The 26,649-nt window shown below is 42.4% G+C and overlaps 2 protein-coding genes across 2 annotated transcripts; both read left to right on the top strand.

Moving 5' to 3' along the window:
* Positions 1-7,414: 7,414 nt before the first annotated feature.
* LOC115588473 (olfactory receptor 11A1-like) lies at positions 7,415-8,341 on the top strand. The gene has a single exon (XM_030429101.1). It carries the CDS (start codon positions 7,415-7,417, stop codon positions 8,339-8,341), a length of 927 nt encoding a protein of 308 aa, XP_030284961.1.
* A 3,647-nt stretch (positions 8,342-11,988) lies between these two features.
* On the top strand, positions 11,989-12,708 carry LOC115587623 (olfactory receptor 11A1-like). The gene has a single exon (XM_030427545.1). The coding sequence runs from the start codon at positions 11,989-11,991 to the stop codon at positions 12,706-12,708; it is 720 nt and encodes a 239-aa protein (XP_030283405.1).
* Positions 12,709-26,649: the final 13,941 nt, after the last annotated feature.

Here is a 26,649-nt window from a genome sequence, read left to right as displayed (position 1 = left end):
GCTGATGAGATGCCAAAGTTTAAACGTTTATAGCGACTCAAACCAAGGTGAGTGGTGAATGTGGTTATATACCTGCTGTCAGGGTGGCGCTCTAGCTGGTGATACCCTGATGTCAAGTCCAGCATAGAGAACACAGTGGCTCCATTCAGTTCATGAATGACATCATCCACAGTAGGTGTGTGATGTGATGTTCACCTTCAATTGCAGTGTTGGCTTGGCGCATGTCCACACAGATTCTCACTTTGTCCGGGTCTTTTGGTTTAGGTGGCGTTACAATGGGGGATACCCATGGTGTGGGACCTGACACTGTTTCAATTATGTCATCCGCTTCTAGTTTCTGCAGTTCATCTTCCACCTTCTGTCTTACGTGGAATGGCACGCGTCTGTGTGGTTGGCATGTTGGTTGTACATCGGGGTTAATGTGGAGTTTTACCTGAAAGTCCTTCAGCTTGCCAATTCCCTCGAACAGCTCTGGGTAGCTGCTGACAAGCTCCTCTGCAACTGTCATGGTGGTTGGCATGGGTGATAGGGAGGTGACTATCTTGATCAATCCTAGCTCTGTAGATGTGTCATAGCTCAGTATGGAGAAACTGTCCCCTTGAATTACATAGAACATGCTTTGAGACTGTTTGTTTCCTTTTGTGACTTGTCCTTCAAATGCACCAACAACAGGGAGAGGGACTTTGGAGCAATAGGGAAAGATTTCTGTTGCAGTCTGTTTGAGCTGTGGGCGTGGCTCTAGTTTCTCATAACTTGTCTTGCTGATGATGTTTGCTGTAGGTCTGGCGTCTACCAAGACTGACACACTCAGGTTGTTCAGTTTGATGTTAGTCTGTGGCAGCCTTGTGGTCTTTGTGTTTACTACAAACACATATTCATCATCACTGCTAGATGACGCTGCTTTGTTGCCGTCATTGGGTGCAGTGCTGGTTACATGGTGTACTCTCTGATGTGTGTACTGTTGCTTGCTGTTGTCCTTGTACTGTTTTGTGTCCTTGTTTCTGCGCGTCGAGCGGCATTGCTTTGCAAAATGGTTTTGTTTACCACATGCTCTACACGTTTTGCCTTTTGCTGGGCAGTCTGCTTCATGTGGGTATCTGCCTCCACAGTTCCTGCACTGGTTGTTTGGCTTGCTTCTTATTGTGTTTTTGTTTCCAGCCGGGTGCTTGTTCTGAGCTTTCTGATGTACTACATTCACAGTAGCAGCTGCATCTTGCTCCATCCCTGTAGCTTGTATCTCAGAAAGTTCTAGAGTTCTCCCATGGTCTAAAAGTCTGTTTAATGTCATGGGCTCTCTCAATGCTTTCCTGCGCAGTCTGGATGACGTGCAGCTTTGTATCAGTTGTGCTTTAATTTCAGAGTCTGTATCAGTAAACTCACAGTTCTTCGCAAGCATGCGTAGTCTGGTGTGGTAACTATCCAGATCTTCCCCTGGTTGCTGTACTGCTTTTCTGAATATGTAGACTTGATATTGCACGTTCTTTTTAGGTGAAAAATAGTCCATGAGCTTCTGTTTCGTGTCTGCATACTTGTCGGTTGCTGCCGCCATGGTGTCATAAATGTCGTGCACTCGTTCTCCTGCTAAGTGCAGCATCAATGCTTTTAGCCTAGCCCAGTTATGTTCATTGCAGTGGTGTAATTTTCAAACCTCTGCATCCATTTTGTCCAGCGAGGCCCGATGGAGCTGGGATCACTCTCAGTATCGAACAGGGGGACAGCGACACTGCTCGTGAGCGTCGTGACGGTGTTGTTCTGAGTTAGCTCTGTGTTCTTAGCTTAGCAGCTCACTCGGTGTGTTGTTCTTCCCTCTTTTTTTGTTATTGAGTCCGACTGACATCCTTGTCGTGCGGGTTACATCCCATCCTTGTCGCCAGTGTAATGTCTCTGGGTCTCATAATAAATAAAGAAGAACACTTCGCTTTTTGGATGTATCGACTGTTCTCTTTACTGCCAGCATTTGTATACAACCACCGCTTCCTGTTCACGTATCCTATATCTCCTTCACGTCCTGGATTATCTATATTATCCAACAGGGGGCGCCACATGAACACAACACTGTCATAGACCACAGCTCTCCTGGATCTGCTGTCGACATTACAAAGTCATGAATAAAATAAAGGAAATGGACTCCAAAATAGTGCTTCTACAAGAAACACATCTCTTTGAAAAGGATAGTCTTGGGATACGGAGGAGATTGGAGGGTGGTGTATATAGAGCATCATTCTCATCCCACGCCAGAGGAGTTATGACCCTCATTCATAAAACTGTCCCATTTCAAGTGAAAAATGTAATTCAAGACACATTTGGAAGGTATTTAATCATCCAGGGCTCTCTATTATCAGAAAACTTAAACTTGGTAAATTTGTATGGCCCTAATACAGATGATCCTAGTTATTATGTGAATCTGTTCCTTACTCTCTCAACATTTGCAGGACATTATGTAATAGCAGGGGGTTTTAACTGTACTTTGGATCCAAGTATGGACAGATCCACAGCAGTAGATCAATCTCACAATAGGTGTAGAGCAGTTATTCATCGCTTTATTAACGAATACAGCCTTGTTAGATATTTGGAGAGAATTGAGACCACATGCCAAAACCTACTCTTGTTGTCCAAACACATTAAAGAGATAGTCTCATATTGATTATTTTAAAATTTCTTCACAACTGCAGTCCAAAATTCATGACAGCTTCTATGATAATATCGTGATCTCAGATCACGCTCCATGTTGGATAGTATATGTGGATAAAAATTTGACAAAAGACCCAGCTAGATGGCACTTTCAGCACAAATGGTTGAAAGATGAAGAATTTGTGAAATACATAGGAAAACAGAAGAGGTTTAAACATAACACTAGGCAAGGCAAGGCAAGTTTATTTGTATAGCACAATTCAGACACAAGGCAACTCAAAGTGCTTTACAGGCACACACAAATTACATTAAAAGACATCAAAATTTAATTTAAAAGACATTAAAAATTGCATTAAAAAACATTAAAAATAGCATTTTTGAAACCAGTAAAAACATCAAGAAACAAACACCAAAACAAGTAGGCTAAAATAGAAAAGCTTTAAAAGAAACAAGACTGTAGAGTCGGAGTCATAATGCAGTTCAAAGACTTGAATTGCTTCAGTTAAAAGCAGTGGCAAAAAGAAATGTTTTAAGTCTTGATTTAAAAGAGGTAAGTGTTGGAGCAGACCTGCAATTTTCAGGGAGTTTGTTTCAAATATGTGGCGCATAGTAACTGAAAGCTGCTTCTCCATGTTTACTTCTGACTCTGGGGACTGAAAGCAGACCGGTACCTGACGATCTCAGAGGTCTGGATGGTTCATAACGCGGCAGCAGATCAGAAATGTATTTTGGCCCGAAACCATTCAATGCTTTATAAACCAACAACAGGATTTTGAAATATATTCTTTGATAGACAGGAAGCCAGTATAAAGATCTGAGAACTGGAGTGATGTGATCTACTTTTTTGGTTCTTGTTAGGACTCGAGCAGCAGCGTTCTGAATCAGCTGCAGCTGTCTGATGGCGTTTTTATGGAGTCCTGTAAGGACACCATTACAGTAGTCGAGTCTGCTGAAGATAAATGCGTGAACAAGTTTCTCCAAATCCTGCCGAGACATAAGCCCTCTTATCCTGGATATATTCTTTTCTTTTTTTTTAAAGATTTTTTAAAGATTTTTCCTGGCATAGACACCCTTATTAAGCAGTAAACAGATAGGAAATATGGGAGAGAGAGGGGGATGTGACATGCAGCAAAGGACCCCCGGCCGGAACCGAACCGGGGTCGGCTGCGTATGTGGCATGCGCTCTAACCACTCGACCACCTGCGCGCCCATCCTGGATATATTCTTAAGGTGATAGTAGGCTGACTTTGTAACTGTCTTAATATGGCTGCTGAAATTCATGTCTGAGTCCATAATTACACCGAGGTTTCTGACTTGGTCTGTAGTTTTCAACATTACAGACTGAAGCTGAGCAGAGACTTTAAGTCGTTCTTCCTCGGATCCAAAAACAATTATTTCAGTCTTGTCTTTGTTTAACTGAAGAAAACTCTGACACATCCGATCATTGATTTGTTCAATGCATCTACTCAGGGTATGTATGGGATTATAGTCCCCTGGTGATATGGTTATATACATTTGTGTGTCATCTGCATAACTATGGTAGCAAATGTAATTGTTTTCCATTATCTGAGCTAGAGGGAGCATGTAAATGTTGAATAGTAGAGGCCCCAGAATGGAGCCCTGGGGTACTCCGCTTGTCATTTTCATCCGTTCAGATGTGTAATCACCAATAGACACAAAGTAATCTCACTCATTTAGATAAGATTTAAACCACTTTAGTGTTGTACCAGAGAGTCCAACCCAGTTTTCCAGTTGGTCCAGTAGTATATTATGGTAGACTGTGTCAAACGCAGCACTGAGATCCAGTAATACTAAGACTGAGATTTTTCCACTGTCTGTGTTTGAATGAATGTCGTTGAGGACCTTAACAAGAGCCGTCTCAGTGCTGTGATGTGGTCGAAATCCTGATTGGAAAACATCAAAACAGCCATTTATTACTACACAAACTTCTACTTGTATAAAATGTGAAGCATTTAAAGGTTTCCTAAGAGGACATATTATCAGTTATACAGGCTCAAAATCAACCTAACCTTAAAGGGATATTCTGTCTTAAATTTAATCCATGGTCTAACACACAGTGACACCGAGTAAGACCCCCCCTCGAGAGATCAAGTTTTCCGACCGCTAGCTTATGTACTTTTATCAACCTCAGAAAAGACCGCACGATAACAATACACTGCAGTTTATGCCTCCACCAAGAAACCGCCATCAAAAAGCCACTCATAGCCACAAATAATGCTCAGAACAGCACCAAACTTCAGCAACAGTACAAATAGGGTCCCAGCACAGGCATCAAACATCTGCTAGCTTTGCCAGATTTCTATTGAAAAGACAACACAACTCACCACTCTCCTGCAGCAGCTTGCTCATTGTGGGGAAGCTTGGTGATGTTGATGGGTGTCTTTAGGTGGTGGCTTAGTCATGGTGTGTGTTTGGTGGGGTTATGGGGGCAGGTTGATCTGGCGTGGGCGCCGCCGCAGAACGAACAAGTGTAGAGGAATCAGCAGCTGGAGAGATTGCAACCAGGGTTGTTAAAATTGTTGCATACCGTCCTGCTGCCCTGAAAGAGTACTGGTCTCCCTTTTTGGTTGATGCTGCGTGGGAAGGTGCCGTGGGTTGATGGTAACGAGTTGGCGGGTGGGGCGAGAGCAGGCTTGAGGGTGATGGCAGGAGGCAGGGCGGCATGTGGTGGTCGGCTTAACAGAGGGGGTGTGTGGTCGGGGCTCGCCGCAAATACTCTGCAGTAGAGCTCGGAGTTCAAGGCTCCCCAGTATGTGCCCTGGTTGAACTGATGGAGGCGGACTGCGGCTTGGGAGACGAACAGGATGTGGTAGGTGTAGAAACCTGTGCCACCGAACCGTCAGGGATGACTGAACAAAGTGTGTCTCGGTAGAGGGAGAAAGCGAAGGTGAACTCAACTGGAGTGAGATCACGGGAACATGGCAGTGGGGGGTGCTTTAGCTGGGCTGTATTGGAGGGTGTGGGGAGCTCCCTGGGGGTGGCGGAGGGGCATTTGGATGACTGGAACAATTGTGCGAGGTCAGTGTAGGTATCTTATATGATCTGCTGCCTGAGGGAGGTTGAAATGGGTGAGGGACATGAGGCTGGAGCGGGACGGGTTGGAGGAGTACTGGACGCCAAGGTGAAGTTGCCGGAGGTTGGTGGGGTGATGATAGGTGGAGTGGCTGGGCTGGTGGTAGAGGGCTCTGTAGGAACAGAAAAAAACAGGTGGGTGTTGGGAGAAGGGGGGAAGGGAAGGGGAGTCTCGGGCTGGTGGCTCTGTGGCCGCAGGTTGGTCGCCGGGAAGCTGGTTGGTTGGAAGTGCGGTACCTGGGAGACCGGCTATCACCTGTACGGCAACGTGGATGGCTGCGGCCCCTGTGTGAATGGGGTGGCGTTGGCGGTGGCCGACTGGAATAGACACAGAATAGTGGACGATTTGCTGCTGGAGGAGATGGATAGCGGAGCGCAGGCTTCGCAGGTGATGGGATCAGGGCGGTGGAGGTGGTTGAGTTGATTAGGCTCAGGTGGTTAGATTGATGAGGTGCAGGTGGTTAGGTTGATGAGATGCAGGTGATTTGATTGGCTGGACCTGGGTGGCAGGTCAGCGAGAGGACTGGTGAGTTCCTGAAACTTAGTTATAATAACTCCATTATTAAGTACAAAAAGAAAGAGGAAAATATTCAAAAGCGAGCGACAGCTGCTGAAACAGGCTGCCACTCACATAGCACCATCTTAGGGGTTAGTGTTAGCATAAAAACAAAAACATAACACTCAGAACAGGAATGCTCCTCCTGTTAAAGTGAAACTCTCGCCAAAATGCAACCTAGGCTTTTTTTTTTTAATGTATATGGGTCAAACCCTCGTGTAAAAGCATAATTACGATGAAAGAGGTACTTTTAAGATTGCCCGTATTTTCGTTTTCGTCTCAAACTCTTTTTCAATGGGAGTGCATGGGGCACTTTTATGCTAGCATCAAAATCACTCCTAAAGCTTAGTTCCATATAAATGCACAGATAATTAGTTGTTTTGTCGTTAGCGAAAAACAATATTGACCTTGAAGTTGAAAAAGGAGCCTCATATAAGAAACAATACTAAAATCAAAAGCCAGAAAAGTCACATGAGATATCGCGTGGATAGTTGTTGCCGGAAGACAGTAGTTCCACCTTAACTCTCCTCCATGTTACGTTGCATTCCGAGAACGACACTTCTCGGCTGCCATGATGACTAAGAACGGAACAAGCTACTGCTAAGGTGAGTTGTTCAAAAACTTTATTTTTAGTAAACTCTGTGAACACAAACAATGTTCTCAATGCTCGTGTTCATGTGTAGAGACCCTGGTGATACTACGAGCAAAGTTTCATGTTGTGTCGAGCCTTCTTAGTGTTTTAAAAATAGAGATTTTGATGCTATCGTGAAAGTGCCTCTTTCATCGTAATTATGCTTTTACACGAAGGTTTGACTCATATACATTCACAAAAAAAGCCTAGGTTGCTTTTTGGCGAGAGTTTCAATTTAACAGTGCTTGTTATTTAGTCATTTAATGAGATCCACTGAGGCAGACGAAGTCTCATAAAATCTCAGCAGTGACTCAAACTGGTTACTGTTGATTCTGGAGATTAACTAAATGCAGTTGCTGGTCAGGTATCTGTGAATGAATGACACAATCCAATGTTGCTCTATATTAATGCAATCTCTGGTAAGAATCATAAGACTTTTCTTGGTTCATTCATTTGTTATCTTTCTGTCTTGTTTATTAATGGTTAAATTTGTGACATTCTCCATGGATGATGGATTAAATGTAACATATATAACTCTTGATGGCTATGTGGAACTAAACAAATACAGATATCTTTATTTTGTGATTATGTTAACAGCATATATTTTAATAATCTGCAGTAACTCTATAATTGTGTATCTGATCTGGAGGCACCAAAACCTCCATGAGCCCATGTACATTTTCATTGCAGCTCTGTCAGTCAACTCTGTTCTTTTCAGCACTGCTATCTACCCAAAGCTTCTGATTGACTCTTTATCTGAGAAACAGATCATATCACATGGAGCATGTTTCTTTCAGTGGTTTGTATTTTACTCTTCAGGTGGTTCAGATTTCTTAGTGTTGGCAGCCATGGCCTATGACAGGTATGTGTCTATATGTAAACCGCTGCAATATGCAACCATAATGAGGACAACAACTGTGAATATTTGCCTTGGTTTGGCTTGGCTTCTGCCTGCTTGTCAGGTTGCAGGTGGTGTTGCAATGATTGCTAACAGACAAATCTGTAACTTTTCTTTGGAAGGAATAATTTGCAACAGTTTGGTTCAAAAACTTATTTGTGTGAGCTCAAGAGTGATATATGTGTATGGTATGATTGGAATGTTCACTATAGGATTCTTCCCTGTGTTTTTTATACTTTTCACATACACCAAAATATTTATAGTATCCTCTCGAAGTTGCAGAGAAGTCAGGAGAAAAGCTGCACAAACCTGTTTACCACACCTGATAGTTTTGATAAACTTTTCTTGTCTGTTTGCATTTGATATGATTATAGCTCGACTGGAATACAATTTTCCAAAAGTTGTGCGTTTAATAGTGACCCTTCAAATGATTTTGTTTAGTCCTCTCTTTAATCCAATCATATATGGAATGAAAATGAAAGAAATTTCCAAACACCTAAAGAGGTTGTTCTGTTCAGTAAAACAGACTTAACCTGTCGAACTTTTCATGTATTCATTGCTTTTATGGCATTTATGTAAAGATAGAGTTTTTTATACCCAGTTATCCTGGAAAGGGTTGTGGGCAGCAATTATTTGAAAATCAAACTCATAATTTTTCATTCCATATCAAGTTATCACAAGTTCCATTTACCTTTTTTTCCTGCTTTGTCGAACAGTTTGAAATTTGAACCCTGTTACTCATATCCTGTCAGTGCACTAATGTAGGTTATAATGGTGACAGAATGACACATCAACATTGTATATATACACAACATGTCAGCAACATGAAATGCCTAATCTAAACTTTTTGACATTAACAATATTCTTGTCTGATTCTTGCTTGTTTTTCACATTTGTATTATTCATGTTGTACTTTGATGATTACATCTGATTTGTCATGAGCGTGTGGAGAGAGGATTATCAGCAGTTATCCGTCATGTCTCATGCTTTTGTTTTTCTTTTCTTTAAGTTCTGTTTCCTGTTTTATTTTACGCTTCTCTCGTTTCAGATCCCTTTCTGCCCCAGTCTGTTTTCCCGCAGTGTGATTGTCCAGACAATCACAGTCACAAATGATGCGTTCCACCTGTCTCATTATCCCCATTTAATTAGCCTGCATGCTGCCTCTCTTCTGTGTCAGTTCGTCTTTTACTCTTGTAGCAAACTTTCCAGCATTTCTCTGAGTGATAGCCATGCAAGTGTTTTTGATTCTGACTTTTGCCTCTGCCTGATCCCTTCTGGTCTCGTTGGCTTCGCTAACTGATCTCTGAGTCGTGCATTTGTGTTGTAATCTAGTGTGTCAGACCTTGTCAGTTATTAGCCAAGTGTGAATTGATTGGGATGAGGGTCAACACTTCCAAGTCTGTTTCATCTGGGGTGGGAGTGAGTTGTTGTTCTAAGTAAAGGAGTTCAAGTATCTCAGAGTCTTTTTCACCAGTGAGGAAAAAATGGAGTGTGGGGATGACAGATGGATTGGTGCAGCATCAGCAGTATTGCAGGTGCTCTGTTCCACTGTGCCTGTGTAGAGGGTGCTGAGCCTGAAGCCAAAGCTTTTAATTTCCTAGTCGATCAATAGTCGGGTGCAAAAGTCGGAGACCACTTTTCAAAACACTTCTAATTTCATTGGTTTGAATGTTACAATATTGATTTCATTACCAATGATGATGTAAGAAAAAAGCAAGAGCAACAACTTGAGTAAACAGCTGAAACTTTGTCAAATTTACCTGAATTACATAACATCTTACAATATCGTATGTCCCCCTTCAGCTGCAACGACAGTATGCACTGACATGTTTTCCAGTATGATCTGTTCTACAAAGCTTCTTGTGATGTCAGAAACTATTTGGCTTTCTTACTGGCAGATTCCAGATGGCATGTCTGCGTTGGATTGAGGGTTGAGGAACATTCATATTTTAACCGCTACCAGTTACAATATTGGTGACAAACAGAAACTTATTTTGGTACTTTACTCCATCTGAAATGGTTCATGGTTAATGGACTTGCATTTCCATAGCTCCTTTCCAATCTATTGAACACTCAAGGGGCTTTACAACACTTGTCGTATTAACTCATTCACACACATATTCATACACCGATGGCAGAGGGTACCACGCAAGAAGCTAACGTGCTCATCAGGAAGAATTTGGGGTTCAGTGTCTTGCTGGAGGGTACTTCATGCATTCGGGGGTTCCAAGGAATTGAACCAGCCACTTTCCGATGACTGGATGACCTACTCTACCTACCAAGCTACAGCCGCAACATACATGTACATCCTGATGTTTTATATTATATTTATTTTAATGCACTAGATTGATGAGCAGGAACAGCTAACTATCGGTTTACTTGAAAAAGTATTTTATTTTACAGATGCCCTCTCCTGGCACTCCATTATTGGTGGCTGTAACTGAAACAAATTGGGAATTTTGAGCTTGTGTTTTGACGTCTTTAGCTTGCTGTAGCACCTCAGTGTTACAGTGCTACAGCAGCAGATTTAGTTTATTATGTGAAGTCAGCATTTATAATTTTGGTTTCCAAAGCATATTAAATACTGTATATGCCTATAAATATGAGCACACAACGTTTTATGTCAAGTATGTGAATTGAAACATATCATTTGTAAACATAATTTTATGGCTGTAGCGATGCTAGCCTCTGTTAGTGCGTTGATAAGATTTCCAATTATGTATTAGCATCAAGCTAACAGGCTGAGCACTTGTTATATAGAATCAGTTTCACTAGCAAGGACCACACCGTCAACGAGATGCGTTTAAGGATTTATTAGTGACAAAGGAAAACGAAGTGTCGAAGATCTTGGTTCTTTTGAGTTCTTCGAGTGCGTTGTGGGGATTCTTGTAGAGAATCCGCCGCCGCTCCCGGGCAGCGACGGACCCCCTCATGGATCTACGAAGGAGAGGAGAGAAAGAAGAAACAGGGAGAGATGAATGGGGTGGGGGGGAGGGGCGCAGAATACGAGAGCGAAGCAGAGGAGAGGGTCAGGTGGTTATTTATAGAAATGCAGAAGTTGGCGCTGTTGAGGTGTGGTCCTGCTCCTGAAACTTCGCCAATTAAGCTTCAATTCGGGAATCAAATGATGTATAGCTTAATATTTCCACATAGACAGTATGCAGTTAACATAGTGTTGGTTTCATACCATGGTTTCAGATATTCTAATGAACATAGTGTTTAAGTAAATTTAACAGTGTTTCATTTCCTGTAATTTGGTCACAATAAAAGACCCCTGTTATTTAGTTATTTAATGCTTTTATTATAAAGCAGCATTATCGGAAATGTTTCGTTTTCACCAGCAGTAACTAAACACGACTCTAGTTGTAAAATATAGCAGATATTTGAATTACAAACAGGATGAGAGAAACTAACGAGATTAATTTAGAAGCCTCAAAAGTACTGAGAGCTGAACACAAATTTTCAAAATGTCTTTCTCTCCGGTTTCCTGCACAGACATGAGTTGAGTATTGTTTTGAAAGAGAAACAGTGCAGACATGAGATGTCACCACAGCCAACTTGGAACTGCAGCGAGCATGGCTTGGCTCTTCTCTGTAGCAGGTCCACCGTGAGCGTGACACAGCTCAACTCAGTGCAGTGTAATCAATGAGGAAAAAGCAAATCGGTGTGGCTCGGCCAAAAGTTCCCGATCTAGTTTTTGAAAAGTATTTTATAACTTCTATGTGCTGCCCCCTTAAAAACCTTGAGTCTGGCTAAGATTTGACTTGACTTAATAGCATAGTAGGACAATGAGCCCAATCACACCTCAAAGCATTGACAGAACAGAAAGACATGTAAATCAATATTAAGACCATCAAACCAACGCTGCAACAGCCCTTAATGCTAAGGGTTCAGACCTCCACAGTTTGAGGATAGTTCCTCCTCTTGGTGGGGGAGTTAATGAGATCCACTGAGGCAGACGAAGTCTCATAAAATCTCAGCAGTGACTCAAACTGGTTACTGTTGATTCTGGAGATTAACTAAATGCAGTTGCTGGTCAGGTATCTGTGAATGAATGACACAATCCGATGTTGCTCTATATTAATGCAATCTCTGGTAAGAATCATAAGACTTTTCTTGGTTCATTCATTTGTTATCTTTCTGTCTTGTTTATTAATGGTTAAATTTGTGACATTCTCCATGGATGATGGATTAAATGTAACATATATAACTCTTGATGGCTATGTGGAACTAAACAAATACAGATATCTTTATTTTGTGATTATGTTAACATCATATATTCTAATAATCTGCAGTAACTCTATAATTGTGTATCTGATCTGGATTCACCAAAACCTCCATGAGCCCATGTACATTTTCATTGCAGCTCTGTCAGTCAACTCTGTTCTTTTCAGCACTGCTATCTACCCAAAGCTTCTGATTGACTCTTTATCTGAGAAACAGATCATATCACATGGAGCATGTTTCTTTCAGTGGTTTGTATTTTACTCTTCAAGTGGTTCAGATTTCTTAGTGTTGGCAGCCATGGCCTATGACAGGTATGTGTCTATATGTAAACCGCTGCAATATGCAACCATAATGAGGACAACAACTGTGAATATTTGCCTCGGTTTGGCTTGGCTTCTGCCTGCTTGTCAGGTTGCAGGTGGTGTTGCAATGATTGCTAATAGACAAATCTGTAACTTTACTTTGAAAGGAATAATTTGCAACAGTTTGGTTCAAAAACTTATTTGTATGAGCTCAAGAGTGCTATATGTGTATGGCTTGGTTTGTTTGATGAACCTCGTACTTATCCCTGTACTTTTAATACTTTTGACATACACCAAAATATTTATAGTATCCTCTCGCAGTTGTAGAGAAGTCTGGAATACGATGTTCCAAAAACTGTGCGTTTTATAATGACTCTACAGATGATTTTGTTTAGTCCTCTCTTTAATCCAATTATATATGGATTGAAAATGAAAGAAATTTCTAAACACCTGAAGAGGTTGTTATCATCATTCAAATGGAATTAATGTGTCATTGCTTTTATACATTCATGCATGACATTTGATCTCTTTGATGCTTGGATAGTATTCTGTAAATATGTATGGCAAGTTTTTTTCTCCCTATGACTTTAAATGGATTGTGCAGGGTTGTGTAGTGCAGTTACATGAAAATAAAACTAAATACATAATTTTTATTCTATATCAAGTCATCGCAAGCTTAATAGAAGCCTATTACCTATAACCTGACAGTGTACCAATGTACTTCACAACAATCATTATGTGAACCCATCGACATTTTGTTTCTGTGTTTGTTATTAACCATGTCATGTCCATGGCAAACTTTTATTTTTGAATAAAAATGAAATGGGCCCACATTTATATTCCGTCAAATGAGAATTTCATTAATGTGCATGATTAGTCAGCTATCACTGAGTTCTGGAAATATGCAAGTTACATCTTGAAATGGCTTGGTTTATTGCATTTACAGTAGATGATGTCATCCTGTTCGTTGTGTCTAGACAAATTATTAAGCTTAGTTCCTCAGCTCAATACACGTATTTCATAATTTCAAACTGTCTGAATTAATTTCATGAATTTAATAGAAGTTCTGACATGGATTTTTTCGAACTGACCTGGTGAGTTAGCACAGAATGACCCCTTTGGTCACTCTTGGGGATACTACATAGACTTGAATTAATTTCCTGGACACTTGCCCGAATCTTAACCAACACCAGTGTTGGGTCAGATACTTCCAAAATGTAATGCACTGCATATTGCTAGTTACTTTCACTTGCAGGTAATGTTACTTTATTATTTCACCATCTGTGTAAAGTAATGTTTTACTGATTACATAACTTTTGTGTACATACATAGTATGTGTAATCTCAAAAGAACAAACTATACACGACATGATCCTCCTGCTAAATGTTGCACTTCTCCCTGGCTCTTCATACTATTCCCATACAACAGGATTACAGGGCAGAGACAAAAATGTCACTGAGCTTGTGGAACAGATTTGCACATTCCAAGTCAAACTGGACCTTTTCGCGACAGACTTGAGCACTGGCAGAATGCTGAATTTTCCGACACTACACGAAAGCATAGAGAATAGTACTGGCCACCACAGACTCATAAAACTACTTGAGCGTGTTGTGTATATAACAAATATTCTTGAGAAAGTCTTGAAGCCAGGTAGAATTTTTGATCTACTTGTTGACTAAATAATATGAGTGAATCTTCACTTGCCTCACGATTCGATTACGATTCAGCTGTCAACAATTCCAATGTAAAACTATTCTCGATGCCTCTCGATGCATCTCAGTGTGTGGCATCCTCAATGATATTTATTACTGCACATGGCTACTTTTCTTTTTTATTCAGAAAGTCCTTCCAATAATCAGACTACAAAGTAAAAGCTGCATCTTTTCAGTACATAATTACAAAGCCAAAGCATTTATCTATCTGCAGTGCCCTACACAATCGCTGTTATCTACAATAATATTGGTTTTACGTGGCAGTTTTAAGATAAGGTATTTATTGACTCTGCTCCACCTCTTTCAGAGTTGAACGGCTAAGTTGACAGTGCCTCCTCAGATATTGAATGATTAGCTGGGCTTTCTGTAACAGTTATTATTCATGGCTGCAGGGTTAGGGTAAGGTCCAGGGGTAGACTATTGACCCAATGGGGGCCGGTCCGTCCGCTATTTTTTTTGTTTTTTTTCTTCTCTAAATTCCCTCCTATCGGGCCGGCCAATTGGCTACAGAGGGCTGGCAGTGTGTTACCAGCATCGCCACATATAATTGGTCTGTTGTTGGGTTAGGCTGTGGGCGAGCGGGACAGGCTGCTGCTGAGCCAGTAGTAACGTTAGTGAGTAGTAGTAGTAAGCATATTCGAAACTGTCGTGTCCACAACTTGAAAATGGAATAGAGGAATAAACACCCGGGTGGTGCTGAGAAACAGCGATTAAAAAGGTTGAAGTCTCTGGAGGTGGAGGCTTCTGAATGTGCGAGGTTGACGGACCTTTTTGGTGCCGGGACCACCAACCCGCCAGCAGCCACAGGTGCTGCTGCACCGGGAGACGAGGGAGGAAGACCTGATGATGAAGAGCGAGTGGAGGCAGACATGGTAAGTAACGTTAGCCTGGGGCTGGCTAGGATACATTTTTGAGACATGTCCAAAACAAAGTAAAAAACGTTTTTACATTGAATGTGATGTGACCTAACTAACTGCATACTGATGACTGCGAACATGTGACAGCATATTAGCCCAGAGTTGAAGGGCTGTGACTGTTGGTAGTTGTGGTTGATTTTGTTCAAATATGCCGAATTGTGATATTATGGGTTTTTATTGTTCAAATTATTTAGCTAAGCTAGCTAACAGATGCTAACGTCAGCGTTCTCTTGTTGCCATAGCAACAGTAAACATTCACGTGGACTGATGAGCTGTAAATAGAGATGCAGAATCAGGCTGAGATACTTTGATTTTTAGCACAAAGCACAAGTAAACCTTTAGGAAACAAGAAGTTTAATTTCCAATATTTACCATTGAATTTATTGTAATCTTTCAATTCATTTATTGTTTACTGATGTGATAACTATTTAATAGGTATAATTTGTGCTAATTTCTGTGTAAATGTGTTACTTTTACTGTAGTTTTCAAATGGCTGTGTATAGTGTTGTCTTGAGCATTTTCAGGTCACAAAGATCTGGCTTTTTTGCATTGGAAAACAGTAGTAAAGTCTCCTAATGAAAACACAACAAAGCCATTTGACTATTTTGTTCATAAATGATGGTGTCAGGCCTTTTTTTATGACACACACACTTTCATTGATATGAATACTTGGTTTTGAGGAATGACTTCTATTTTGAGCATGTGACATGCTGTTGCAGGATATCAACAAGGTTTTGCAGTTTGTACTAATTGTTTTGAGAAATGCTTCAACGCCACTGAGAAAAACTGTTTAAAAACAACATTGGGTCATATTGAATCCGTGTACCCTTCGTTCTTTGGTTTTTCCGTTTCAAAACCAAATTAAAATAACAGAAAAACAACTTTGTTTTTCTGTTATTTTGTTTTAAAACCAGAACGGAAAAACGGGAAAACAGAATAACACAAAATCACACATTTTGTAGCTGTTATTCTGTTTTAAAACAAAAACAGAATAACGTGAAAATTAAGTGTTTTGATTTTTACTGTTTTGTTATTGTGATATTTGGAAAATTCGGATTTAGGAGCGGCAGCGCAGTAATTGTAATTCATGTAATTCACACAGAAAGCTGCGCTGCCGCTCCTAAAGAGACCTGACGGTAGACGTCATGATGATGACGTCGGGGTGTTTCCTCTGCGGTTATTTATCAAAATATACACCTGCACCCGGCGTTTAAAGGTGTAACAATCCCCTTCAATTATTTATTTCAAAAAGGAAAAGTACGAACGCAAATTTAAGGGAACGGGCGGACTTTAAGAATGCCGCAAATGGACGCAGCCGGCTGACTGAAAACGCTTCACACACACCCAAATAACCAGCAGATCACTCTCTTGCCCATATAATAATGTTCACACAAATTACACAGTAACGAAAACACCTAGAGGATTGTCATTATCCGTATGTTTTATATCAGACAGAAAATCAATTTATGTCCGACCCAGACGCGCACACCAAACAAAAGAAGGGAGGCGCGTTCCAATGCAATACAAAAATTTGATCAAAAAAAAGAAAAAACCCCAATAACCCCAAAAAACTTCACTGTTCACACGATCAAAAAACCCACATAGAGTGTCCATGAACGAATTAGTCCTTAGTGAAAAAATGTATAAAAGTAAATTTAACTTTGACAGGTGGGAGCGCGGCGAGCCGCCGTAAGTCTCAATGAAAGAAAATAAAGGAAAAAAAAAAGAGCAGGGAATCCCCACTACTCTCACCCGACCCGTTTGGTCTCTGGATCGTGGGCATGCAGTAGTCCGATTGTCTTTTAATCCGTTTTTTTGTTTCTGTTAAATTCCTCCTGCGGAAATGCACAGAGTAATCCTGCTGGCTGCGTCCTCCAAACTCTGGCGGGTTTCACCTGGCTCACGTGTTGCCTCTCGCGATCTTTCCCCTCATCCCCATTTATCACATTTGTACCAGAATAAACAGAATACCATACATAATAATTCCTGTCTGTATTAACAACCCGTGTTCATAAACTGGGCTCCTGATAAGTTGGAAAACCACATGGCAATTTATAATTATGGCAAAAAATCTAAACAAGAAAAAGGTTATCACCACCGTTGCCATACATGAAGGTAGACTTGGGCGACCCTTACATTCCCCCCACCCCAGCCAGCGGCTTATCGGGACCATAGAAGGGTTTCATGTCAACCACATTTACATTGTCTACCTTCACCTTAACAATCAACCAACGAACACGGTAGTCTACAGGACCTAATTTCTTCTCTACCTTGACACGCCCTGACCATCTGGGTACAAACTTGGCAGAGAATTTGGCTGAGGCGTTAGACAATGGGTGTGACCGAATCCAGACCAGATCCCCAACTGCAAAGTTTACACCTCTGCGTCGTGCGTTATAGTACCTGGCTTGTCTAGCTTTTGCCACACCTACATGTCTTTCAACCTCCTTCATCAGTTGTGTATGTGAGTGCAGTATGTGGTATGTAGAAGTGCTGGGTGCAGGAGTCTTGTCTATCAGACGTTCTAGTGGGCCTTTGAGGTTGCGACCCAGGGCTAACACAGCAGGGGTTACACCAGTGGTCTCATGTACTGCTGTGTTGATAGCCATCCGGAATTCAGGCAGCCACCGATCCCAATCCTGATGATGGCTTCCTACAAAGGAGGCAATCATGGTTTTCAGGGTCCTATTAACCCTCTCTGTCAGATTGGTCTGTGGGTGGTAGGCTGTTGTGAGTTTTTGGGCCACACCCCATGATTCACACAGGCTGGACATCAGGTGGCTTGTGAATTGAGGACCTCGATCTGACACCAAGTAGGAGGGTACCCCCCCAGCGAGTGAAGATGTCATTCTTCAGGATCTGACAGACCTTTGGTGTCTTGGCATCCTTCAGAGCGAAAAGCTCCACCCACTTACTGTAGTAATCTACTACCACCATCAGGACTGAATTCCGAGCCCTACTGAGTGGGAATGGCCCCATAAAGTCCACTCCGATCATCTCACCAGGTGCTTCGACCTCCGTTGTCTGGAGATGACATTAGAGCCTTTGTACTGCTGACAGGAAAGGCAAGTACGGACATGACTCCAGACATCTTTGCGGACTGTTGGCCACCATGCTACCTCCAAGATTTTCAGGAGTGTCTTCATCCTTCCTAAATGTCCTCCAAATGGGCTGTTGTGGAAGTATGACAAGAACTCTGGCACCAGCGCAGCCGGCACAACTAACTGGTAGTTAAATCCACCGTATTTTGAGGGCACACCTCTGTACAAAACCCCCTGCTGTTGTTGATAGTGGATGCGGCCTGGTGTGGGCTGACCGGCTGTTAGCTCCAGCTCTTGGCACATTGTATCGTCCAGCTGCATTTCCCCAATGGCCTGCAGGGAACTTGGTAAATCCGCCCAGTAGGACTTGGTGACTGCCACACACACATTGCCTTCTTGTCGTGGCAGGGCACGGGACAGAGCATCGGGGACAACATTACAGCAACCCCGCTTGTAGTGGACACGAAAGGAGAAACCCTGCAGACGGAGTGTCCATCGGGTGAGGCGGGATGACGCTTTAGGGAAATTGAATGCCCAAGTCAGAGCACTATGGTCCGTATACACATCAAACACTTCTCCTTCAAGGTAATGGCGCCACTTTTCGACTGCCCACACCACTGCCAGGCATTCCTTCTCTGAGGTAGAATACCTCAGCTCAGCACCATGGAGAGCAAAGGCGATGGCTCTTTCTTCACCCTCAATGGTCTGCATTAGAACAGCTCCTTGTCCCACCCCACTGGAGTCACAATGCACCTGAAACCCAAGGTGTGGCCTCGGCTGAGCTAGTACTGGTGGTGATTGCAATAAGCGCTTCAGATGTTCAAAAGCTGCTTGGCACTGAGCTGACCATTCCCATACCACCCCTTTCTTCTTGAGGTTGTTAAGTGGAGCCACAATATCAGCTAACCTGGGAAGGAACTTATGATACCACCCCACCAACCCAAGGAATCTGAAGACTTTTTAAATCTGTGGGAGCTGGGTAGGCGGTTATGGCGTCAACCTTTGTGGGGTCCACTTCCACTCCCTTTCCTGAAACCACATGGCCAAGGAAGACGAGTTGAGTCTGCAGGAGATGGCATTTTTTCACATTCAGGGTCAGATGAGCCTGGTGCAGTTTCTGAAACACCACCTCCAGATCTTGCAGATGTTGCCCTTGTGTTCTGGAGAAGATGATGATGTCATCAATATAGACGAAGCAGATTCTGCCCTTTAGATCTCCCAAGACACGTTCCATCAAGCGCTGGAAAGTGGCACCAGCATTCCTCAAGCCAAATGGCATCACCTTGAACTGGAACAATCCTAAATGAGTAATTATGGCCGTCTTCTGGATGCTATCCTCATCCATTGCCACCTGCCAGTAACCACTCTGGAGATCAAGAGAGCTGAAATACTGGGCTCCTTGCATGGACTCCAAGATTTCATGCACTAGTGGCATAGGATAAGCGTCGTGATGAGTTTTAGCATTAACTCCCGTGTAGTCAACACAGAAATGGGGAGTCCCATTTTTCCTCGGAACCAAGACCACTGGGGAGACCCAGGCAGAGGAGGAGGGCTCTATGACTCCATCCTTGAGCATTTTCTTCAGTTGTTCCTCTATGACCACTTGTTTCTGAGGTGACACCCTGTAAGCTCTCCTTCGCACCGGCCGTTCGTCTGTCGTCAAAATCTTTTGCCTGATGACTTGGGTGGCACCGGTGGCCTCTGTCCAAACTGTAGGCCACTTCTGCAGCAGTGGCCTGATAATGTCTGTCTGTGAGTCAATGAGTGGAACTGCTGGCACTCTGTCCATTACGGCCATGTAAAAATTGATTTTTGGCTCCTCATGCCCCCACTGCAGTGCCTCACGACTTTTTGGTAAGAATTTATAATCTTTACCCCCTGGCAGAACGTATTTCCTCAAGTGTGGCTTTAAGACAAGCTGGCTCGCACACATGAAGTCCAGGCCAAGCAGTAGCGGCATGCACAGTTGATCATCACTGAGTACATGTATGCTGATGGTGACGTGGGCATCTTGGAGTGTTAGGAGCAAGGAAGTCTTCCCTATGGCTCTACTCTCTTGTCCATTGGCCATAATAAACCTTGGAATCTCACTCAAACTCAGGGACTCGCCTGCCTTTCTGATGTTGTTCCACAGGGTGTTACTCATCAGGGAGTAGGTACACCCTGAATCCAGGACTGCATCACCCTTTGAGCCTCGAATAACCACTGGCACAACAAGGAGAGATGGAACACCCAACACCGCGGCTACATCTGCACCGGGACTTTTGCCCTGACCATATTCCGGTCTTCTGGTTGGCTTTTTGGAGGAGCGGTCAGGGGGGTTAGCCTGTTGAATTCGACTCCAATACTCTTTAGAATTACTCCAGTCCTTTTCAATCAGAGAACCCACCTTAACCACCTGGTCAACGGTAGTCACAATGCCCCGTAGGCCACTAGCCAACCTTGGATTGCAGGCACTGAGGATGCGCCGCACAATCTCTTCTTCAGGCATCTCTGGTCTCCACTTCAGGCAGAGTGCGCGGTGATCATATGCAAAGTCCCTCACACATTGAGTAGGGGACTGCACATTCAAACGGAGTTGGTCCTCAATTTCCGCCTGATAGTCAGTGGGCAAGAAAGCCTCAAGGAAAGCCTTTTTAAACGCTGGCCAATTTGCTATCTTGCTTCGGGCGGCTAACCACCAGCTCCGTGCTGGCCCTTTTAGAATGGTGCTGAGTGTGCCTAAGAGCTCAGTGTCACTCAGCGGTCTCAAGGAGAGAAAATTCTCGCACTGCTCAATGAAATCTGTGACATCAGTAGAACCTCTCAACACGCCAAACTTAGGAAATTCCATTCTAATAGGGGGTTTGGTTGTGGCTGCTGGCAGAGAAGCACAGGTAACCCCGTCCACGTATGTGTGACGACTTGGAGGTGCCAGCGCTGCAGGAGTGGAGAAACTGGCTGGCAGCCATGAAGGACGATTTCTGCTCTTCTTAATTGTCTTTTCCAGATCTTCTCCCCATTGTTTATCCCTTCGCTCCAAGCAAGCTGCCACCACCTGTTCAAATCTCTCCAGTCTAGCATCTATATACAGCTTGGCCTCCTTAGCCATAGCGTCTATAGCAGTCCTAAGGCCCTCTTCCCGATTGTCAAGTCAAGTCAAGAGATCTTTATTGTCCCCGGAGGGCAATTTGCGGTGCAGCCAGCAGCAAAAAAACAACAATACAACAATACACAATTAAAAAAACAACAACATGGGTGACATGGGACAACGACACAGGAAAACAATTAACATCAATTCAACAACAAACAAACAAAGTGCAACAGTGCCTCACTGGATAAAATTGGATAAAAATAAGGAGTTAAAGTGACCACAGTGCTATTAATTGTTAAGATTGTTAAGAAGGCCAATAGCCATTGGAACCCAGGATTTGTTAAGTCTGTCAGTCCTGCATCTGGGCACATTAAATCTGCGTCTTGATGGAAGCAGTTTAAATTCAGGTGCTAAGGGATGGCTCGGGTCAGACAGGACAAGTCTCGCTTTGTTCAGGGCCCTGGTTTTGTACAAGATGGTAATGTCTGTGAGTGGAGTACCGATAATTTTACTGCACACTCTAACAATGCCCTGAAGTCTGTTGCGGTTTTTAAGGTTAATTGACCCAAACCAGCAGATAAAAGCAAATGTCAGGACAGATTCAATAAAACAAGAATAAAACATTTCCATGAACTTGAAGTCAATGTTTATGTTTCTGAGCTTCCGAAGAAAGTACATGCGCTGATTGGCTTTTTTGCACACTGCATCGACCTGATGCTCAAAGGACAGCCTGTCATCAATTACTGTCCCCAGATATTTATACTGCTGGACAGACTCTACAGCTTGGTCATTGATGGACAGGGGAACGGTGGCTGGGCGGGTCTTCCTGAAATCAATCGTCATTTCCTTAGTCTTTGAGACATTGATGGTGAGGAAGGACGACTTACACCACCGGATAAAATCTTCCACTACGGGACCAGGCACCAGGTCATCATGGCTGAGGAGGGACACGATAACTGAATCATCAGCGAACTTTACAATGTGGCGTTTCTCGTGTAAGCTCCGGCATGCATTGGTATATAAAACAAATAAAAGGGGCGAGAGAACGCACCCCTGAGGAGAGCCGGTGGAGGAGAAGAGAACATCTGACAGGACGCCATTGGCTCTGACCCGCTGTGATCTGACAGTTAAAAAGTCCAACAGCCAGTAAATCAGACCCCTGTCGATATTATAATTTGAGAGACGCTCGGCTAAAATATGGGGCTGGATGCAGTTAAAAGCAGATGTAAAATCAATAAAAAGCAGACGAACAAAGCTTTTGGTCCCTTCTAAGTGCGACACAATCATATTAAGAAGAGTGATTATTGCATCATCAACCCCCCTCCCCGCCTGATACGCAAACTTTAGATTGAGTGTACTATCCACCGCTTCCTTGAGACGGTTTTCCAAAGCCTCAATCTTCAATTGCTGGTCTTGCAGTTGTTGTACAAATGAGACTGCCTCAACATCTTCAAAATCTTCTGTTGGTTGCTGATCCTCCCGAGGTGTATCAAGATACATGGACTCAAGCAGGCTGCTTAACTCGGCCATGCTACTTCGGTTGAGCCTGGTGGTGACGTGGCGGTGAGGGTCAGTTTCAGTAGATGGAGCGGGTTTCTGAGTTAAGTCTATGAGGGAAGTTGAACTGTCTTCTTCTGCAGCGAGACCACTGGCTGCGCCTTCCTGACTTGTGATAGACATTCTGTGTTTATGGGAATGACTTTGTTAATGGAAAAATGTATGCAGTGCGAGTGCGATGTGATGTGTATGTATTGGATACAAAGAGTAGGGTACACAATACACTGCAGAATTGTGAGGCTTGTGTTGCCTAAGCAACCTGGCTATCACTTCTCATTCCCAAAAAATTTAACAAACAACCAAAACAGGACTCCTTACAGGGCCAATAATAAATCCAATTACCCAATTTTCTCCTGTAACACTTATATTCGGTTGCACCCTGAATTATCACAGAAACCCACTTCGGTTGTAAACCAACAAACAAAAAGAAATCAATAACTTTTCCAGCCAGCCAGCCAGGCTGTACATACACAACAATATCAAAAGCTAATTAAGCCGTCCACTGTCCCCGTACGGGCCACCAATCTGTAACAATCCCCTTCAATTATTTATTTCAAAAAGGAAAAGTACGAACGCAAATTTAAGGGAACGGGCGGACTTTAAGAATGCCGCAAATGGACGCAGCCGGCTGACTGAAAACGCTTCACACACACCCAAATAACCAGCAGATCACTCTCTTGCCCATATAATAATGTTCACACAAATTACACAGTAACGAAAACACCTAGAGGATTGTCGTTATCCGTATGTTTTATATCAGACAGAAAATCAATTTATGTCCGACCCAGACGCGCACACCAAACAAAAGAAGGGAGGCGCGCTCCAATGCAATACAAACATTTGATCAAAAAAAAGAAAAAACCCCAATAACCCCAAAAAACTTCACTGTTCACACGATCAAAAAACCCACATAGAGTGTCCATGAACGAATTAGTCCTTGGTGAAAAAATGTATAAAAGTAAATTTAACCAGGTGGGAGCGCGGCGAGCCGCCGTAAGTCTCAATGAAAGAAAATAAAGGAAAAAAAAAAGAGCAGGGAATCCCCACTACTCTCACCCGACCCGTTTGGCCTCTGGATCGCGGGCATGCAGTAGTCCGATTGTCTTTAATCCGTTTTTTTTGTTTCTGTTAAATTCCTCCTGCGGAAATGCACAGAGTAATCCTGCTGGCTGCGTCCTCCAAACTCCGGCGGGTTTCACCTGGCTCACGTGTTGCCTCTCGCGATCTTTCCCCTCATCCCCATTTATCACATTTGTACCAGAATAAACAGAATACCATACATAATAATTCCTGTCTGTATTAACAACCCGTGTTCATAAACTGGGCTCCTGATAAGTTGGAAAACCACATGGCAATTTATAATTATGGCAAAAAATCTAAACAAGAAACATGTTTATCACCACCGTTGCCATACATGAAGGTAGACTTGGGCGACCCTTACAAAGGGACCCTGCGGTTAATTGAAACCCGGCTATTATTTGGTAATTTACGGTACATTTACACCCCGCTCTGTACGCCGGAGCAGCGGCGGCCATGCGCATCCGCGATTCATTTACAGCCTGGAGGCGGAGTGCTGTGTGTGTCTCCTCTCTGCTCTGACTGGACTGCTGCACGAGGCTACTGAGAGACTGACCGCCTGTGAGTGCTTTTGGACGGGGGAGGGACTCACGGCAGCACCCGCTGCTCGTTGAGCACAGTAACTGCAGAGTGATACGTGCTTTCAAGTCAGAGTCCAATAACACCAGTATAAGTCGCTATTTGTCGGTAGTCGCTTTTGGCAAAAAAGTCGCCAGAAGGATGATTTGTTTGTGTGTGATAATAGTCCAACCACTTGCATTCCGACATGGGGGGAATTTTCGTGATTTTATTTTTTATTTTTTAATCTTTTTCCGATTTTTTTTTTTTCCCATCCTGCAGCCTACATGTGATCCACTCCGTGTGTATAGGTTACAACAGGTTGTGGAATTTGGTTAAAATTCCGCGTAGTCAGGCAGAGTATAATAACCCTTTTGTATATGTTGAAGGAACATTAGTATTCCTATTTAGGCTACATGCAGATAGTTTATAGATTTAATTATGTTAAATATTACTTTGTTATTGGCTAAAATCTTTGACCTGTGTTTTATTATTATCATAATCATGATCAACTCATTAAAGGCAAAAGTACAAAATCATTCAATGATCAATAATTTTCAAGTAAAAAGTATCAGAATCGGTATCAGTATCGGCAATTATGGCCCTGTAATTACTTGGTATCGGATCAATACCAAAATTTGCAGTATCGCCCACCCCTAATACACATATACATGACTTGGAGCGATGAGCAGAATGTTTTTCCTGGTTAGCGGACATGACTGAGGACCCCTCTCTCTCCAGACGGGATTCTCAAACCACACCACCAGCACACCTGGGACCCTCGCAAGTTAAAATGAACGCCAGTTAACCTGTCACATCGGTCGAGGCCATTAAGCTAACTGGAGCTGGTTTGCAATGTTACAGGGAGCAAGGCTTGGGATCGATTTGACCAATCATGCTGTTGACTGAGGTTAGGACCTCCTTCCTCATTAACATATGGACACAGAAATACATAAATAAATAAATGTAGGTGAACAGAAATGTAGAAATAAATATAAAGCATTTATTTATTTATTTAGTTATTAATTTATTATTTTATTTATACTTGTATTTATTTATCTATACATTTATTTCAGCATTTATTTATTTATTCATGTATTTATTTATATATTTGTTCATGCATTTATTTATTTATTTATTTCAGCATTTATTTATACATTTATTTATGCATTTATTTATTTATACTTAAGTCAGGTTTAGTCCCCCATAGAATTGCATGTCTTCCAAACCTCAGTATTACAATAATGTAAATAAACTCATGTTGACAATAACTTGTTGACACAGAAGAAATGGCAATTGCATATCACTCACAGCTACACATGATACACAGCTAAGTAGTTAGCTTTCTATAAGTACTTTTTTTATTAATTCTACATTAATTAATCTACATATTGTGTTACTAAGGCCTGAAAAAAAATTTGGCTTGCACGTACTGCCCTTTTCTGGCCATAAAGTAAGGGCGCACTTAAAATGTTGGAGCTGCTCCGTCTCTCCTTCTTTCTCTCCTGAGACGGGGGCAGACCGGACGAGCTAAAGTTCCGGAGCAGAATGTCAATCAATATTTTATCAGTATATGCCTATAGGCTACAAACACGCATAGCCTACCCTGTTTATAGAAGTAATCACAGCCGTTTCCAGATCGGCGTCTGAAACATAGGCTACTTCTACAGCGAAGGTTGTGCTCCATGAAAAATTTAAAAAATCGGAAAAAAGATTATAATTTTTTTTTTTTTTTTTAAACACAAAAATTCCCCCAAGTTCGAAATGCAAGTGGTTGGACTATTATAACACACAAACAAATCATCCTTCTGGCAACTTTTTTTGTCAAAAGCGACTACCGACAAATCTAGCGACTTTTACTGGTGTTATTGGAGACTGTTTTGGTGTTTGGAGACTCTGACTTGAAAGCACGTATCACTCTGCAGTTACTGTGCTCAACGAGCAGCGGGTGCTGCCGTGAGTCCCTCCCCCGTAATAAAAATGATTTCCAGCTCTAATGCTGCCACTGTCTGTAATATGTTTCTATTTAGATTATTTGTCAGGATATTTTGTTATTATTGTCCCTGTTTGTCCTTATATCCCTGTCTCTGTCTCTTTGTCTCTCTCGCTCTTTCTCCCCCCTCCACCCAACTGGTAGAGGTAGCACCCACCCCGAGTCTGGTTTTGGGTTCTTCCCCTTAGTCTCGTCCCACCCCTTGTCATGACATAACTTCTGTTGTGATTTGACACTATAATGAATAAAGATTTATTGGTTGATTGCTATAGCTGTCAATTTTAGTCCTTGAGTTCATAGCTACGTGCTTTATTTGTTAACTGCTATCAAGGAATATGACTCTTCTTTGTAGTATGTGTGAGAGAAGATGCGGCGAGATTTGT

The sequence above is a fragment of the Sparus aurata genome, chromosome 9, assembly GCF_900880675.1.
Source record: "Sparus aurata chromosome 9, fSpaAur1.1, whole genome shotgun sequence".
NCBI classification, from domain to species: domain Eukaryota; kingdom Metazoa; phylum Chordata; class Actinopteri; order Spariformes; family Sparidae; genus Sparus; species Sparus aurata.
This window is presented reverse-complemented; position numbering and strand designations above follow the sequence as displayed.

Coding starts and splice junctions, on each gene's coding strand:
- LOC115587623 (XM_030427545.1), top strand. CDS start 11,989: ATGGATGATGGATTAAATGTAACATATATAACTCTTGATGGCTATGTG.
- LOC115588473 (XM_030429101.1), top strand. CDS start 7,415: ATGGATGATGGATTAAATGTAACATATATAACTCTTGATGGCTATGTG.